Genomic DNA, 18,757 nt, shown 5'->3' with positions numbered 1-18,757 from the left:
CTGTGAAAATTAATGTTTTTTTGATCTTTTATTTAAAAAAATTCACAAAAATCTGAACTTTCATTGGATAAGAATTTAAAATGAGGGGAAATATCATTATGAAATAAATGTTTTTCTCTAATACACATTGGCCACAATTAACGGCACCCTTTTATTTAATACTTTTTGAAAGCTCCATTTGCCAGTTTAACAGCTCTAAATTTTCTCCTATAATGCCTGATGAGGTTAGAGAACACCTGACAAGAGATCAGAGACCATTCCTTCATCCAGAATCTCTCCAGATCCTTCAGATTCACAGCTCCATGTTGGTGGTGCTTCTCTTCAGTTCACCTCACTCATTTTCTACAGGGTTCAGGTCAGAGGACTGGAATAGCAGAAGCTTAGTTTTGTGCTCAGTGACCCATTTTTGTGTTGTTTTTGAGGTTTGTGTTTGGATTATTGTACGGTTGGAAGATCCAAACATGACCCATTATAAGATTTCTAACAGAGTCAGTCACTTATTAATTTTTTATCTGTTGGTATTTGATAGAATCCATGATGCCATGTATCTAAACAAGATGTCCAGGACCTCCAGCAGAAATATAGGCCCACAACATCAAAAATACAGCAGTATATTTCATTGTACACATGGGGTACTTTTTATCCCTGTGTTCACCAAACCCATCTTGAGTGTTTGCTGCTAAAAAGCTAATTTTTTACTTTCATCTGACCATAGAAGCCAGTCCCATTTGAAGTTCCAGTCGTGTCTGATAACTGAATATGCCGGAGTTCCCGAAGAACATGTGGTGAACTAGGTGCTGTTTGACAATTTTGTTTTTAGGTTTTCTGACCCCGAGACTCAACTATTTTCTGAGGGATTGTGTCTGTACTGTAAGTCTCCTCTAAATCACTGGATAAAAGCATCTCAGGACACTGTGATTTCTGGGTTCAATAATTCAGTACCGTTACATGCCCGGGGTGGGTTACTGGACTGTTTCTTGCGAAAAATAGGACTGGCGAACATAATCCTGCCCTGGATGTACAGGAACCAATCCAGGTTTCACTGTTTGTATGGATGGACCCTGAATCCCAGCCATAGTGACCTGCTGGAAGATCTCCATGGTAGTGTAATCGCTCATGAAAACCACAGCAGGCTGAGATGCTGGGATGAAGTCTGATCTTGTCGTGTTGGAGATGGTCTCTCCAGGATCTTTGCTTTCAAAGGTTGTGATTTCCTCATCAACAGAAGTGTTCAAAGTGGAGTCCGTCTTATTGAAGTCCATAGGGAAGGTCTTTGTGGACTCTGACTCATTGGTGGGGACTTGTGTTGGGGTGTCAGGTGGTGCGATCTGCTCCGGGATGGATGGGCTGTCCTCATCTTCATTGAGGAGAAGTGTGGTGGGCACACCAGCCTGAGCAATAGGAGGGCTACAGAGAGGAGATGCCTCCCTCTTGCTCCCAACGACACACACTGTACTAGAATCACATCCCTCACTTTCCTCTAAGCGCTGTCTGTTCAGTGGCTCCAGGATACCCTGCAGAAGAAACACATGGCAGAATGTGGCCAAAGGATTCAAAAAGTGATTTCACTCATAAATATGTTCAAACATCTCATCATGAACTGGAATGTAGTAAAACATGTACTATTACAAAAAAATGTCATGGGATGTTCATGGCTTTCTTGGCATGGTACCATTGTAATGCTGTGTTCTTTTGGACATGTACCATGATAGTACTATGATTGGCGTCCCATATAAATACCATGATATATAAACATGGTAATCAATTTATTCAAAAACTTAAAAAAATGCAAATTTCAGCTTTGTCATCACATTAGTAAATTATATATTCAAATATAATAAAATAGAAAACAGTTATTTTAAATTGAAATAATATCTCACAATATCAAATGAATGCAGCTTTAGTAAACATAACAGACTTTTGACACAAACATTTGATTGGTAGCGTACATATACTTTCTTGGATACACTTCTTCCATGATGTGCATGTTTGTAATGGTTGTATTAAGTCATTTTGAAAGTCAAAAATTCCAGGTTGATACAACTGCCCTGATATAATGAGGAAAGCAGTTTTGTTAAATCAATGAAATTATTTGAACAAAAAAGCCTTCACAACTTATTTATTTTTGAAATAAATTTGTTTTCAAAATCAATCTCATGTGATCCAAACAACAAGCAGAATCATGCATAAAAAAACAGTAAATAATATTAAAGAGCAGACCCCTAAAGACCCTCATGGCTCAATACGTCTCTTAAAGCATCAGATAATTTCATGTTTTGATGAAAAAGTTCATGTAATGATATAATGAATGGATTCATGATATTTATAAATAATAATAATAATTAATAAATACATTATCTTTTTTGACATGCACTGGTAAGACAATGATATTCCTTGTAAGTACCTTGTAAACCATTGTATTACCATCTCAGGTCATCACTGTACTTCTGGCCTGTCTCAGTAGTGTTTGTATATCATTTTTTTGTATGCTGACAATGAAATGTATTGTCATCATTATATTGTCTTTTGCTTACCAGTTCATAGGAAATTTCAATTTTCTGAACTGCGTTGCTGTTCTCAGGATTTGGTATACTCGGCCACAGCAGTTTCTTGGCTCTGTACAAATGCAGAATAAGCTCCATTAGATAACAGACATGCAGTGATAGTGATTGGTCATATAGTGGCAATCTTTCAGAACATAAAATGCATGTGTCTCTACCTGTGCAGAAGTCGACAGCTGAGGTGAACTGCTAGTAAAAGAATTATTATTCCCACAACGACCGCGGCTATAATGCTGTTCAAAGCTGTGAATTCTGTCAGAATAAGCCATATAGTCAGTACGTATGTGACTATTTCAATCCATTTAATTAACAAACAAACCTCTAGACATTTACTCTGTATCGTGAACAGATAAAGCTTGAAGCTCAATAACAGACATTATCATCTCATGAAAAATATGAGTTTACCTAGAGGATTTGTGACAAAGTGTTTGAAATCACTCCGCTGTCCTTCCCCAGCTGTTGTAAATGCAGACAGCTGCACACGGTACGCACTGTTGCTTTCAAGATTCTGCAGCTCATAACTGTATACGCTGGGATTCACTGTGAAGGCTTAATATTTGAAGAATATGGTAGAAAAAACAGAATAAAACAAAAAGACTGCCATTAAAAATGTCACATTTTCCGTTATCATTTGGGTTTCACTGATTCTTGAGAATCAGTTTTTAATTTAATTAAATTTTTCTAATACGAACTTGAAACTCTCATGGTCTATCAATTTACATCAAATTTTGTCCATTTTTTTTCCAGTAATTAGTGAGCTATTACCTTGGCAATCATTTTAAAATTAAACTAAATTTAATAATTTTCTTGAAAATAAAGAGATAAAAGAAGATAAACAAGTGGTAAAGTGATTCTCGAAATTTTAGCTTAATGCACAATGTGTTTTTTTTTTTTTTTGTCAGATTTCTGCTCTTTTTTTTTCTTTTTTTTTTGAAACAGTGTTGAAAATCAGACACAAGTATAAGGAATAGCATATAAAAAATACTTTCCAATGATAATTAATAATCTACTAGCAATGTACATAATATATATTTTTAAATAACTTTAAAATAAAACATTAATAAACATATCGTAATAAACTTATGATTGACGTCTACTCACATGTTTCACTATTATCCCATGTCAAGTAGATGTAGTAGCCTAATAAGAATCCGCGAAGGTCTTCCTCAGACACAGGGCTCCATGTGATTACTGAGGAATGCTGGGTAATATTCAAAATGCTCACATTCCCAGGAGCACCGATAGGACCTAAAATCCCAAAGAGCTTCAGCTCATTCAGACACAATGATGCAGCGATTATCTAGATTCTTCTTATCTGCTGCTTTAACTATTACCAGGAAACTAGAGCAGAGCAATTATAACTGTAGATAATCTGACTGTAAATACTGTAAATTGTCGGTGTTTATCCTTTATTTTTACCTCACACAATAACACATTTTTCTCTGGCAGAGTTCAGGAGATATATATATATATATATATATATATATATAGTATATCACATATCCGTGTTTTCAGAAGGGGGTCCTGGGGGTGCCTTTGAGGGTACTGTACTCTACCCCTACAAGTACAACAGATACAACTAAAGGAACCCTTAAAAATAATTTTTGCACTTTTTTTTCTGAAAATGCATCAGCACCAGTATATATCTGCCTGAACATCTTAGCTGTTCTTTTCAGCATATATTAGTAGTTTTATGATATATGAATATTTAGACTCACTTCCTTCAGTGAAGTAAGCTTGGGCTGTGCCATAGGTCGTCTCACTGTTGTTTACATTCTTTATCTTGCAGATGTCTGGGTACGGTCTGGTGTGCAGGACAAAATAATATCTTATATATGGCTGAAAAACTGCATTAAAAAAAAGACAAAAAAGTAGAACATTATTGAACATTATCTGAATGCTGTGAATGAATAAAGCTGTTAATTATCATCATCTTATATACAAAATACAATATATACAAAAGTGTCTACTATGCTGATAGAAAACAGTATTTATTTGTGTCTAGACCTAATCATTTATTCTAAAAATAACAATAATAACATTTCAAAATTTATGATCAAAAAATAAATAAAAATACTTTTTTTTTATTTGAAAAATAATTACTAAAAAATATGCACTTGTACTTTTTACAAGTTATTCACACCAAATTTGTAGAGTTATTAAATCAATATTTTTGAGAATACTAGAAATATGAATACAACGTAAAAACAAAGATTTCATAGAACTTTTTCTTTTTCTAGATTTTTTTCATCTTTTTGGACATCCTTAGTTTACATCAACTCATTTTTTCATTTCTACTTAATAAGGGAGAATGAAAGGGAACAGTACTGCTGTCGGTTTCCCCAGTTATTTGTTTGTGTTTCTGCTTTTCGTAGAATGGACGAAAAGTTGGTATCTGTCCTTTGGCCCACCACTCCACAGAGTAACAAACACTTGAGACAGAACTGTTCCAGGACAGACTAAAACTGTTGTTGCTGGTTATGTTGACACTGAATGACCCAAACGAATCTAAAAAAAAATTTAAATAATACACAGCATTCACAAACAGCAACATGTCAAATTTTCTCACCCACTGTTCATATACAATATGTTTACTTATTGGACATAAGGCTAACCAGAGTAGTCTGCATGTAGAATTCAAGAAAATATAAAAGTAATGTACCCCTCCATTCATCCATTTGTTCAGTGGCTATACTGGAAACAGGAGACGATCCAGCAGTGTTTAAAGCGCTGACGCTGATGTTGTATGCAGAGTAAGACAGGATTAGTGTGAGAGATGAATCTTCAGTTCTGAAACTGTCCTGATCGCTGGGTTCCCCGGATACTTTCCTCACTGTCACATTGTAGTAAGCCACAGCCTCACTGTTTGGATACTGGTGAAAAAATTAATGGTATGAGCACCCCCCCCCCCCCAAAAAAACAAATAGCTGATTACGGAATTTCTATTATATGGAACCAATCATAATATTATTAAGAACCTAGTATAGGAACACTATTCCTTTATTAATGAATAAGTACACAGGCACAAATGAGTAATGCAATGTTTACATTCTAATAACTAATTTTAACTAGCAATGCTTAATTAATTAGTTAACTTTTAACTAGTTCAGTTTCGATTTCCTTATCCTGGACTTTTGGTGTGTAATTCCCTTCCTTTGTTCCAGTTAGTAGTTTGTTTCCACAGTTACAGCATTAATTACCCTCACCTGTGCCTTGTTTATCCCTTGGTTATAAACACTTGTGTGTCAGTAGTCTTTGTTGTTGTTGTCTTTACATGAGTTGGATTATTCTCTTCTGCATTCTCTTGCTGGATTGTTTATTAAAATAAATCGCTTGTAAATAAATCCTTGCCTCTACTGCTCTTTCTCCTGGAACAAAAAAGCAACAACTACTAGCTGATCAGTAACTATTTTTTTCATACCTCCCAGGAAAACATGTTAAATTTTATTTTACATGAAACTAGTCAATAAATTAACATTTGATCCACTACTTTAATATTTAACCACTTATAATCATAAGGGGGTAGCAGACTAATGATTTGAAGAAGCTGTTAATTAGTACATTTTATGAGTCCTCTAACAGAACCATTTACTAAAGATTGATCATTTTAAAGAAATGGATTTTTAGTTTCCGAGACCTTGCTACCATGGCCAATCTTTCCTCAGAACTTCACCCTTATCTGTAGTCTTTTTTTTTTTTTTGTGCAAATTATCTTTACTAGGCTACTTAAAGAAAAGGTAGCTTAGGTCCACACTTCTCACCGAATCACTGGAGAGCCATAAAGACTATTGGAACCTTTCAAGTCATTAGCCACACCCCAAATGCCAGTCACTAATTTAACGTACCCCAACGTACCCCATATGTCTTCTACTTCAGTTTTTTTTTTTTATTATTGTGAATGGTTAGAAGAGTCCTTACTTTAGAATTAGGTTTTCCTTAGTAATTACTGTAAGCCATAGCCAGACCTTCAGACTGATAGCAGAAGGTCTGAGAACCTTGGCTGCTTTGAATGGCCAAGGCCTGCTCAAGAGGCCACATGACTGACCGGTAAAGCAACCAATCACGCTTCATTTTGTGTTGCATCATGTTTAGGGGCATAGAAATGTGTGTAAAACCCTTGTAGATATTGTAAAGATTCTATGCCGTGAAATTTAAATATTTTACACACTTTTGAAAATCCAGCTTATCAGTTGAACTTGATAAGCACTAATAGTCACCGTTGTAAACACAACGGATTTCATCTTCCATGAGGGGGTTGTTTGGCATCACGGCATCTTTGTTTCCAGACGGAAGGTTAAAGAACGCGACACACGTCTCCCGGAAATCCTGTATAATTCAAACAATCTGATGACGACTTCGAAACTCCTGAAGTGTTTCCAATTGTGTGTGCGACATGCATCAGACGTTCACAGCCAACAGTCTGTGGGCGTAACGTCTGAGGCTGAGACTATTCAAAACCTTACAAAAACCTCAAAAGGTTACAAGAACTTCAGTCATTATTAGGCAGCTATCATGTTTTTCACTTTAATGCTTTACCAAAATAATTAGTAATTCCATCTGAAGGATTTGGTAATATTTGAGTAATTACCATGATTGTCACATTAGAAATAATTCTGTATTATTTACATTTTTAATGAAACTGTATTGAGTTTCTTAGCAGTTTTCTGGGAGGTATGAAAAATAGTCATTTTTGATTAGCTAATAGTGAACTACTGCATTCAAATAAGTGCTAATAGTTTATAGTAGTTACTAGAATGCTAATACTGTGTTACTTGTGTAGTTTTTCATTAATGAAAGAAAAGTATTGGTAACCAGGATCCAAATGGGAATAAGACTTCTCTAAGAATCAAATAAGATCCTAATGGAATTTTTGGTTATCCAGTAGGATCGTATTTGATTAGTGCATTCGTATAAGATCTCATTAGTTTAACCACAGAAAACACCACAGATGGCCTTGCGGAATGACACGTGTTAGTACCTCCCACTTCACGACTGCTTTTCTCTGTCCTGGTGATATAAAACGATTTTGTATATGGTCTTGAATCTCCAGCTGGATTGATGGTGCATCTGTGAGTTCTGGGAAATTTGTTTTTGAAAAGACAGTGGTCAATTAAATATTAAAGATAAAGTGTGTGATTTCTCTGCCACCAGCACCACAAAATGGACTTGTTTGTTTGAGCAGAGGGACTGGGAACATCATTGGCTCAAATAGTGTCATTAGTTTAGTGCGATTCTTTGATCAAACAATGGAAGGCGAGGCAGTGTTTTTCCTGTTACGTGACATGGATTTCAAGAAAATACAGAGATGGGTCAATACACACACCCTGTGCTCAACTCACCCGGTGGAACCATGATGACCTCGCTACGAGGACACTGCACACACTCTTCGGTGGGATCACAACGTATTCGCAACTCGTAAGGCAGAGATGTTGTTAGATACCACAAAACACATTCTTTGTTGTTTTTAGACTGTTGCTGTTGAGGACAAGAAGAGAAAATTAGGTGGAACAAGCAAGTCAATTCACATCAGGAAATGGACCTTTGGCAAACTTTACTGCAAGTCCTACCTTTGTACTTCTAGACAAGTAAAGTTAGCCAAGACAAACTTAGTGGGCTTGAAAGAAAATTTTGAAAAGGTTTAAAGGTTTCACAGACTGAAAGATAAAATGACAGATAGAATCTATTCTTAACTATGTTTCACCCTTGTTTTTGTTAGCCCACCACACTACTACTACTGTTCTGTACCAAACCGTCCATATTATCAGCTGACTTGCATTCTACTCAACTCCAGTGTGTTATACCATACTGTAACATGCTGCAGAACTTGATACTGTAAATTAGTCTACACACTCAGGGACACAATAGTGGCATTTGGGCTGTTGCAACAACTTTTAGCTGAACATCTGAAAGACTTTGGGGCCTAGTGTACAGTATATATGTTTCTTGTTCACAAAATTGCCATCCATACTTACTTTTTAAATTAATTGTGCAACTCCAGTGACCAAGTAATAACAGGGATGCAAACGCATCATGGGTGAAAAAGGTGACAAAGACACGCAACACCCACCCCACACACACACAAAACAATTTTTTTTAAACACTTATACAATATTTAAAAGCCTTATTATTTTTAACTTTACAGTTGTTCAGTAAAATTCACTTTAAAAATTCACTTTTCATTCATGGAGATGACAAAAAAAATTGCCAAAAAACCTTGTGGAAAACAAAGACTTTTGAGATGACAATTACATGAAATTACCCTTATATCCAGTAGATGGCAGCAGAGGATCTCTCAATAGCTCAATTGTCATTTCCACTCCCTAGTTTTCAGGTCTTGATTTTGAATTTATTATAAAATGGTGATTATAACAAATTGTAGTACTGTACTGTACTGATGTAGTATAGCAAGTATAATTAAATAATAATGCATTAAATATTTTGAAGTATTTTTAGATTTATTTAAAAAAAAAAAAAAATTAAACAATGCCTTAAAAAGGACACATCAAATATAGTTTTAACTGTAGAAGCTGCTAAATATATTCAGCCAACACAGACTTGTTGATGTTGTAGTTTTGTTACTATGGATTTACTCTGCATCACTTAATGCACAGGTCTATTTTTGACATCGGTTTGTCAGATAGATCGTTCCACCCAGGGCAGTTATCAGTGTCAATCATAGCAGTGACAGATGGAACAATTTAGTGGATTCACTGGCGTAATTTTTTACACTTGTGTTTGTCACTCTTGAAATAGTATAAGTGGACGTTCGGTCCTCTTAGACAAACAAAACATTTCTTCGAATTGTCAATGGATTATGCAGAGATTTTAGAGAAACAGAGCAAAGGTCTTATAGCGCAACATGAAACTAGCTAACTACACAATCAGTCTCTTATTTACATTGTGTGTTTATGTTTTGCCTCTCTCTGATTATATTAGGTAAATCTGCAAGCGTCTAGAACTCTGTAAACTTACAAAAACAAAAAATGAGTTCAGAGGGGATTCTTCTGATTAATCTAAAGAAAATACATCTGACTGGCCATTGCTTTCAACAGAGATGCCTCTGATTGGCTGCAATACTCAACGCTGTAATTCGAAACCAGAGCATGCACGCAAAAACACACAGGAGTGGTTGACTACAAGCGGGTACAGATATGAATTGGTAATGGTACTGTAAAAAGACCCCCCCCCCCCCCCCCCACCATCACCACCACCAACCATCACCACCACCAAATACACTTTCTCATTGGATCTACACAAATCTCGTAGATGACCTATTTTCATCTGAAAAAGGTGGGTTTTCACCAAAAGGATCTATGAATAAACATACTGTATACTATTTTCCTATAATAAGACAACAACATGAAACATGAGAGATGCTAAAAACTGTATTATTTTTGTCTTAATAGCCACTCTTAAAATGGAAGTTAAGCACCATCATGTGTTGTAGTATGCCACTAACCCCTTAGTCTCAACTAAAAAATATCTTGCACTGACATATCTTAAAATATGCCAGTGCCATTGTTCTGTCTCAAGATGCACACCTGTAAAGTTTTATTCTAAGACATTTTTATAAAAGCTGCTTAAATATCTTAATTTACCTAAGGCCTAGTCCTGGCTTAAGCTAAGCCCATCTGTGAAACCGGGCCTAAGTGTGCTATAATTAACTCTCAGAAAAAAAAGCACAAAAGTTGTCACTGGATGGTAACATTTAAAATGGTGCTATATGTACAATTTAGGTACTAATATGTACACTTAAGGTACGAATGTGTACCTTTAAGATACAAATATGCACATTTGAGGGGTTTTGGAAAAGGTACAGCCCCTATTTTTTTCTTAGAGTATATACTGCAAATCAAAGTAATAAAACACACCTGCTTGTAATTTTCAAGCAATCCTGAAGATCCAAAAGTTAGTTTTTTTTTAGATGTGTTTGATTAGGGATGGAGCAAAACTCAGTAGTGGCTCTCCACAAGACCAAAGTTGCCAATCCCAGTAGTAGGTCATGAATGTATTTTAAAAAATATATTAAAAATGTAGCTCATAGATGGAACTAGATATAAGTTCAGACCAGACTTAGCTTTCATCCATGTGTAATAATTCTTATAACTAACGGAAAAGGGATTATACTGTACATATAAGATACTCTTATTGTATAGTTTGTTCTTACACATGCTTTTGGGGTTTAAACCCTCACAAAGGTTTATAAATGAGGCTCCAGATCTTTAACCACAAAGCCACACTACACCCTATAAGGTGCTTTCTCAAATCTATAATGATCCACACTGATGTCAATGATTATGATGTTACTTAATAAAAAGCTTAATCAGGGATTAGAAAGAAGAAAGATACCCTTTGTACTCATCTGACATAAGGATAGGCAAATTAATTAACGTGTGCTAGCGATACTTTTGTACTTTTTATTTTATTTTATAAGAATCAGCCATTATTATTTATAAGAATTTAACTATGAAAATATGAGAATTTATTTCAAGTAATTAAGTTCACAAATGAATGTCACAATGCGCTATAAGCGTGATTTGGTTATGAATTAAATAAATGCCCTTGAAAATTACTGTACCTTAATTAAACAGTTAATTTCTGGCCCATCTTTAAATAACAAAGTTGAACAAAAGAGTTATGACATTTCACCTTATTTTACATAAGTGCATATGCAGAATAAAAGCAAGGAGATATAATGATTGTATAACAAGTGGAGCCTCAGACACTCTTAAACTGCAGGATGTTGTTACTGACCTCTTTCCAGCTCGTAGTGTTGAACTCTTTGTACTCTACAAAGAAGCTTTTAATAAAACTTATTTCATCTCCCCACTCCACCTGCACGGTCAGATGGCCTGAAATTCTTTTGTAAGTTAGTTTTGAATGAGGACCACACAGTGCTGCAAAGAAAGAAACCATTAAACAATCCAATGCAGAACCTGCAGAATTTTTGTCTGGTAAAAGAATTTTCAAGCAGCATCTACTTCTAGTAAATACTGTTTCTGGAAAACACAATTTAAATCATGTATGTAGATTAAACAGTTAAAATATGAATAAATTGAAAGTTACTAATACTAATATTGTTGATTAACATACTAATCTTGGATGGATTTCCACTGAAATTTTTGTAGGTGCACCAGTGCAGATATCCACTGCTTGCAATAACGTGAGCTGTCGCAGTATGATTTGCGACAACATAAAAGTCATCGGAAGTCCAAATTCCATTCTTCTGATGTACTTTTACACATTTACATCTCCTCCTACACAGCAAACAAAGAGTGTAGATTGTTTAATATAATTTTCAGTTATCAAATTTTATATATAAGTAAGCGATAACAATCAAACAATAGAAATGGTGTGAAGCTCAGCCAGACTGCAAACAGAATAAAGCTGAAATCATCACATTTCTCACTTCTTACAGAAACTTACTGTTGTGTGTACAGTGTGTATGAGGTTGAGTTGTCTCCTTTCCATTCACAGAAGGACACAAGATCCTTCTTATGTCTTGCATAGCATGTCAAATCATAAACTCCTGTGAAATTAGAAAAATTCACTGATAATATAAACAACAACAAAAAAATGTCACTTGCCACAAATACAGTAGTCTTAACAATGAAGTGTATACAAAGTGTTTGTCCAAATCGTGAGGCGTAAACCATTTTATGTTCTAGTCATTACCCCCCTCCCCCTGAAAAAAAGAAAAAAGAAAAGGGGAATGGGGTTGGAAATAAGTTGCAAACTCATCCTAAATTAAGCTGCCACTATTTTGACAACAAATATTGGTTTGTAGTTATTAATAAACCAACAGGGTGGAATGCAGATCTTGTGAATGCAGTCAAAACTTTTCATGTAAAATCTGAGAACATGCAGAGATTATGTCAAAATTATGACATGGTGTTTTATGATTTGAATTGTATTTATTTAATAGTCAAGAAGGTTAAGCGCTACTTTATGTTTTATATTAAATAATAGTTCTTCTAATAATCTACTTCAACCAAAAACAAACAAACAAACAAACATGGAATTGCTTATATATATAGAAAAAGGGAGAAGAATAAGATTAGAGAAAGGAAGATTCAAACTCAGGTTGGTCATGTCAGAAATAAATCCACTGTCTTTATACTCTCCACACAACTGCTCTATATGTCAGAAAACAGTAATAGTTTATAGGCCAATCTCAAACAATAACTCAAGTTTACTGAAAAAGTGGCTATAGGACATTTGTATTGACCCATTTTCACAAGCACAAAACTTTCTCCAACAATTTAGTGGTGATATAAAACCTTTTGATGTGACAATGCACATTATTCCTAATACAAATAAAGTATTATTCAGGTGTATTATATATTTATTTATATATTTATTCATTTAGCTGACGCTTTTATCCAAAGCGACTTACAATTACTATATATGTCAGAGGTCGCACGCCTCTGGAGCCACTAGGGGGTTAAGTGTCTTGCTCAGGGACACATTGGTGTCTCACAGTGGATTCGAACCCGGGTCTCTCACACCAAAGGCATGTGTCTTATCCACTGCGCCATCACCACCACCATTATTCATTCATGTTACACTAAGAAAAAGCAGGATATTCTGTTTCGCTCCAATTTACTGGATAAAAAGACATAGCTTACATCATTGGTGGAAAAGTTAAATTCTTACCTTCAGTGTTGTTACATTTATTTTTCAATAAGTTCAAATTGTCACGTCCACAGTTACAGGATCCTGTAAAGTTACAATGATAAGCTGTTTTTTTTTATTATTATTATCTTCTAAACAATGACTATAAGCGCCTGCAAAAGAAGAAATTAAGTTCCACAAATTTGAATGTATTCTGGTTTTTTTTTTTGCAGTCCGTACGTTTTTTTTTTTTTTTTTTTTATTGATCCGAAAGCAATATTTGAGCAAGTACATATCCAGCCAGTGTTCAAAACTATCACCTTACTTTAGCCTGATTCACAACGGTTAGCTTATAATAATGTTTTATAATCTGAGTGGTACGGGTAGGTTTTCGCAGGAAATTCGAGCATGGCACTGTCTGTAAACATAAGAAATTTTCCCGGCTAGTAGGCTATCTCATGTGAGGATCCTGCAGGTGGCAGATCATTTATCTCACAGCAGCTAGAATAATTAAACGTATCATTTTGAAGGATTGTGTTTATGAAACACATGTGAACTAAATTAAATTATATTCCAGTTTTAAACATGCTTCTGATTACAGATAGCCTGGGATTACACAAGATTTGTATTTTATAGAAAACCAGTTCGAAGGGAGCATAGTTTGCTTTTGGGGTTAAAAGAATTTCTTAATATGAAATTCGAATGGTATGACAATTAGGTTAAACTGTACAGAAATTGAAATCTACACATTAATACACTCTATACCTACTCATAGTCACGCAGTGCTGATGTTGTTAACATTAATCATTTGAGAATAAAGTATAACAATAATAATAATTTGCACGGTTTGATGTGATATGAGCTGACCGATCGTTAGATTTAATCACTGTTGGTAGCGCGATTTATGGTAATATTTTTTTTCCTCATTTGGGCAGAACAAACATGGCAGACTTGTTACTTGTTCAGATGACAATATCCGGTGAAAATTCTGATTTGGGTCATATTCCAAGACATAGGATAGCTTTAATGTAAAAAAAAAAAAAATAGTTATGAACTCCACAGGTTTGTGCAATCCAGCATGATTTGAGAAAGCACTAGAGAGTATCTTGTGCTTAAATAGAAACAAGTAAAATGTATACAAAGATGTTTTGTACAAAGAGGTTCACAAAAATCCTGGGTTATTTTTTTTAACCCAAATGCTGAGAGTAGTTTTTGTGTTACCCAGCTCCTGGGTCAGATATAGCAACCCAAGGTTTGGGTAGTTTTTAGTGCTACCCAGCTCATGGGTCAGACATAGCAACCCAATGTTTGGGTAGTTTTTTGGTCAGACATAGCAACCCAATGTTTGGGTAGTTTTTGTATTACTCAGATCCTGGGTCAGACGTAACCCAGCGATTGAGTTATTAATCGTGGGGGTTTTGCATCCTCTTCTGGAGAGAACAGTTCTAAGTGCCATCGATTTGATGCATTTCTTCGGTAAACACAGGTTTGTGGAGAAGGGTCTGGCTGCAGACTTGCACTTGCACTCTCAGACTTGCACTCTCAGACACTTGCGCTTCCTTGAGTGACGTCACTTGCAGTCTTTTTTATTTAGTTCTATTTATTGATTATTTTTAGTTTGAATCGCTCAACATTTTACAACAGTAGCCAGGTGATGAAGACAAGAAAAAATAAACTAAATTACAATGTCTCTTGCAATCACCTCTTGCACTTTCTGCTACCTGCGACGTCACTTGCATTCGACACAAATCGTGTTCGTTGCCAATGGAGACAAGACGCTGTGCTTAAACGATTAAAACTAATTTAGTGCAATAACGAACAGGGTCCTGCAAGTCATCTGTAGCAGAAAAAGACAAGACCCGCAAATCCTGTAGGATTGCAAGTGACATTGTAATTTAGTTTCTTTTTTCTTGCACCTTTTTTTCTTACTGTGGTCTGTTTGACGCGATCGACTCGTCTCGAGTTCGAGTCCGCCTGTTGCCGAACTTTTTTTCTCTCTTTTCAAATCTCATATCACATCGTAAAGGCATTTATTTTTTAAAAATTAAAGAAATATCCAAAAAGTTGAAAATAAAGTATCGGGTAGGGTTAGGGTAGGTGTAGGGAGGGCTTTATTGTATCAATAAGGTGGCATCCATTTAATAATCTAAATTAAAATCATAATTTACACTCAATACGTTATTAATGCATACTGTTTTTTTATAATGTAATACAATACTGAGGTGCAGATAATTGCCACTATTTTGCAACAAGTAGTATAAATAGCAGAAAATCCTGCTATTTTACATAGTGTAAATATAATCTATAGCTATTTGCACTTAGTGTAGATAAAATCCATTGCTATTTGAATTTAAGAAAAAGGACAGCAATTTCAACTGAGGTGGGCCTTTAATCAGTCCGTGCCCAGGGCACCTCTGCGTCATAATCCGTCCCTGGTATTGAGTGTAAATTATAGTTTTTATTCAAATTATTAAATGGATGCCACCTCATTGGGACAATAAAGCCCTCCCTACACCTACCCTAACCCTACCCGATACTTTATTTTCAACTTTTTGATTATTTCCTTCAGTTTTATTTAAAATAAATGCCTTTCTGATGCAATATGAGATTTGAAAAGGGAGAAAAAAAGTTCGGCAAAAGGCGGGCTCGAACTCGGGTCAAAAAGCGTCTGAACACTGAATCTGGAATATATCTTTATTTTATGTGAAAACATGTCTTTGATTTTTTTTTTTTTTTATCTTTAAAACTTATTAGGCTTGTTTCTAAAACTTGTTTATTGTTTACAGGTAAACACGCACGCACACACACACACACACCACAGCCACTTTCTGATGTACTGACCTGTTGACGCTTCAGTTGTCCAGAGAGATACAAAACCTGAAATTAATAAATCTACTGAAATTCACTTCAGCAACCACATTAAATGCAATAATATACAATACTTCTGTTTAAATACTTGCTTAAAAAACCCAGCTAAAGCACATACCTAGAGTAATATAAAATGAAGCCAAGCACTTGCGCATTGTCGCCTCCTCTGACACTCTGCGCCTACCAACTAACGGAAGAGTAATGGGTATTCCCTTCTCAGCACACATGAAACTACAGCCCAACAGATGCTCTTTAACTCTCATAGGCTGTCTCAGAACCTAGTGAACTGCCTACTTCTAGAGCACAACTCTGTAACGTTCAGGCGCGCGGAGTATTTTTGGCCATTATAGGCGCTAAACGATGCTGGCAGAAAGTCAGCTGATTCTCCGCAGCATTCAGACACTTCTGTGCTCGTGAAAATGTGCCTTTATAGTTACGTCTCAAAGCCTGAATAGATTTGGCCACATTTAAGAGAATTAAGAGATTAATGCTGCAGGACTGAAAATATTTTGTCTGTCTATTTATTTATTTACTATGAAAGTCGCTGAGGAAATGGTCAACACATTTGAAGCATTCTTTAAAATATTGTCTTGTGTGTTCCACAGTTGGGAACGACATTAAACTATGACAGAACTTTTAGGAAAACTGTTGCCAGCCTTCACGTTTTTATCGTCTGACCAAATGTTCATGTACAGTCAAATTAGCATAGTGCTTACATTATGGGCTATATAGTGCCATCATAGCCATTCAGTATCTGGATGTTAATTAATCCTCTAAACAAATATCAATTTGCAATGGAACTGACCTATACAGGGCTTGTGCAGAAAACCAGTTTCAGTTCTGCAAACTCAGAATATAACTATTATGTATATTGTTGAACTTTGTAGAGGCAAGTCTGGTGAAATTACTTATGGCTTGAGAACTTTCCTTTTAATTGTGTCACTGAACTGCAGGTTTGTGTCAACTCTTAAAAATAAAACAGCAAAAAATTGATTTAAATTTCTGTTGAAAAGAGTAAGATGTACAGACTGGTCTTCAATTTTTCAGGGGAGCTCTTTTTTTGTTTTTCTTTTGGCCAGACAAGAACTACACTTTTAACTGATTTTTTTTTTTTTTTTTGTAAATCCTTAAATAATTCTGTAAATAATTCTCAAGCGAGTTATAGTTACCACCAAATAAACAATACGTAGTTGTTATTATATAACAGTTACATTGGACAGACTATAAGTAGCCTATGTGATATCAACTTTCTTTATGAATATGACTTTGATATTTGATTTTTTTTTTTTATCTCATGGCAAAATTCAGTTTTTGCTTACTACGTTCACAGTTGAAGTGCAGCATAACAAGTACAAAATGTGTGGTGGGAACTTGCCTTTTTAAGGGAACAAAACACTATATTACTCTAAGGCCCTTGAAACTTTTGAGAAATGAGTAAACGTTTCACATGACAGATTTCAGAAAACCAAAGACGACTGTTATGACAGTTTCATTCTTTGCTTCTGTTGAGCTTTCAAGGAAACATATTCTCAGCCTGATGAATGTACTACACACTCTAATGTCTAAATCAATTAATTCTCTCTCTGAAATTGTTGAAGTTACTAATAAACTGCACATACAAAGCGATTAAATACATATATCATGCTTATAAATATGAGAATACCATATTTACACAAACAAGTCCAGTGCATAAAACAGCACAAAATCAGCATAAACAGTTTTATCTAAATAATGTATGTTGCAGTTCTATAGTTACTAGACATACTGTACTAGAGAACCTGTGGTATGAGCTGTGAGATGTTAAATATCTCTCTCTTTCTCCTACATGCACACACACACACAGGAAGAGGCATGTTCACACTTCATAGACTTTAACGTTAGGAGGCCCAATTTAGGAAACACAACGTCTACACATTTCATTTATCAACGCAGAAAAGACATCCAGGCAAAACCTAAGCCTTCACATATGCACTGTTTTACAATTTCAATAAGATTGATTGTGTTATCGGCAATCTACCTGCAATGTTGTTTGTGTGTATGGAAGAACAGAGGTTTTTTTTTTTAACCCAGCTTGCCGCTAACAGCACATGGAACATGTTTTTGTGACAGTGCGAACAACAGCAACCACACGATGATCAGAGGGTTTGATAAAATGAACATCCTTTCATTTTGTTTACATATAGCATGTCTCATTCTGAGAAACGAGCATAAGCCAGATTGAAAAAATGAAATATATTTCCTTTGCATATTTCAAATTTGTTCCGACTTCTTGTTTAAACATCAATATGTGAGTCAGCCATTTGTGTTAGTCTGTTTGACAAACATTGAATTGAATTTAATATAGAGGAGTCAAAGGGACATTCACAGGAAATTGGTCATATATTTAGAGTAATGTACAGCACATTTTTAAAATCCCCCACCTTTAAGATTATCAATACTTTCACCTCTCATTGCTTTGATCACCTGGTAGATGGAAGATGACAGTCTTGATCCTTGATTTAGATAAGAGTGTGTGGGCTGTTTTGCTCTGTGTGACATTGTGGTAAGGGTTGAAACTCAAAGTATAGTGAGATGAAAATGACAGTGGGAAAAAAAAATATTTTAACACACATACAGAAAGTATTTAGCATAATGTTTTGCTGTGTTGCAGCCATATGCTAAAATACATTCAATTATTGCTCTGACATGGGTTTTCAGCTGTGAGCCCTTATATA

The 18,757-nt window shown here is 35.2% G+C and overlaps 1 protein-coding gene across 1 annotated transcript; it reads right to left on the bottom strand.

Moving 5' to 3' along the window:
- Positions 1–37: 37 nt before the first annotated feature.
- LOC306869883 (interleukin-31 receptor subunit alpha-like) lies at positions 38–16,240 on the bottom strand. The gene is made up of 16 exons (XM_079416810.1): positions 16,162–16,240; positions 16,017–16,052; positions 13,218–13,280; positions 11,988–12,090; positions 11,655–11,818; positions 11,316–11,458; positions 7,901–8,036; positions 7,540–7,637; positions 5,224–5,434; positions 4,890–5,069; positions 4,280–4,408; positions 3,663–3,809; positions 2,967–3,110; positions 2,720–2,813; positions 2,535–2,616; positions 38–1,514 (listed from the first exon to the last, which is right to left on the bottom strand). Exons 1-16 carry the CDS (start codon positions 16,196–16,198, stop codon positions 963–965), a joined length of 2,319 nt encoding a protein of 772 aa, XP_079272936.1. The 5' UTR covers positions 16,199–16,240; the 3' UTR covers positions 38–962.
- Between the last annotated feature and the right edge of the window lie 2,517 nt (positions 16,241–18,757).

Source organism: Barbus barbus (assembly GCF_936440315.1).
Source record: "Barbus barbus genome assembly, chromosome: 5".
In the NCBI taxonomy this organism is placed as follows: Eukaryota; Metazoa; Chordata; class Actinopteri; order Cypriniformes; family Cyprinidae; genus Barbus; species Barbus barbus.
Note: the sequence above shows the minus strand (reverse complement) of the source record. Positions and strands in the feature narration are given on the sequence as shown.

What these genes read in the sequence shown, in the direction of transcription:
- LOC306869883 (XM_079416810.1), bottom strand. Translation starts at nt 16,198, where the DNA reads ATGCGCAAGTGCTTGGCTTCATTTTATATTACTCTAG. An exon ending in TGGAAATCCATCCAAGATTA is followed by an intron (nt 11,459 to 11,654) that starts GTATGTTAATCA and finishes CTTTCTTTGCAG; the next exon opens with CACTGTGTGGTCCTCATTCA. An exon ending in AAGCAGTCGTGAAGTGGGAG is followed by an intron (nt 5,435 to 7,539) that starts GTACTAACACGT and finishes TTTTTTCACCAG; the next exon opens with TATCCAAACAGTGAGGCTGT.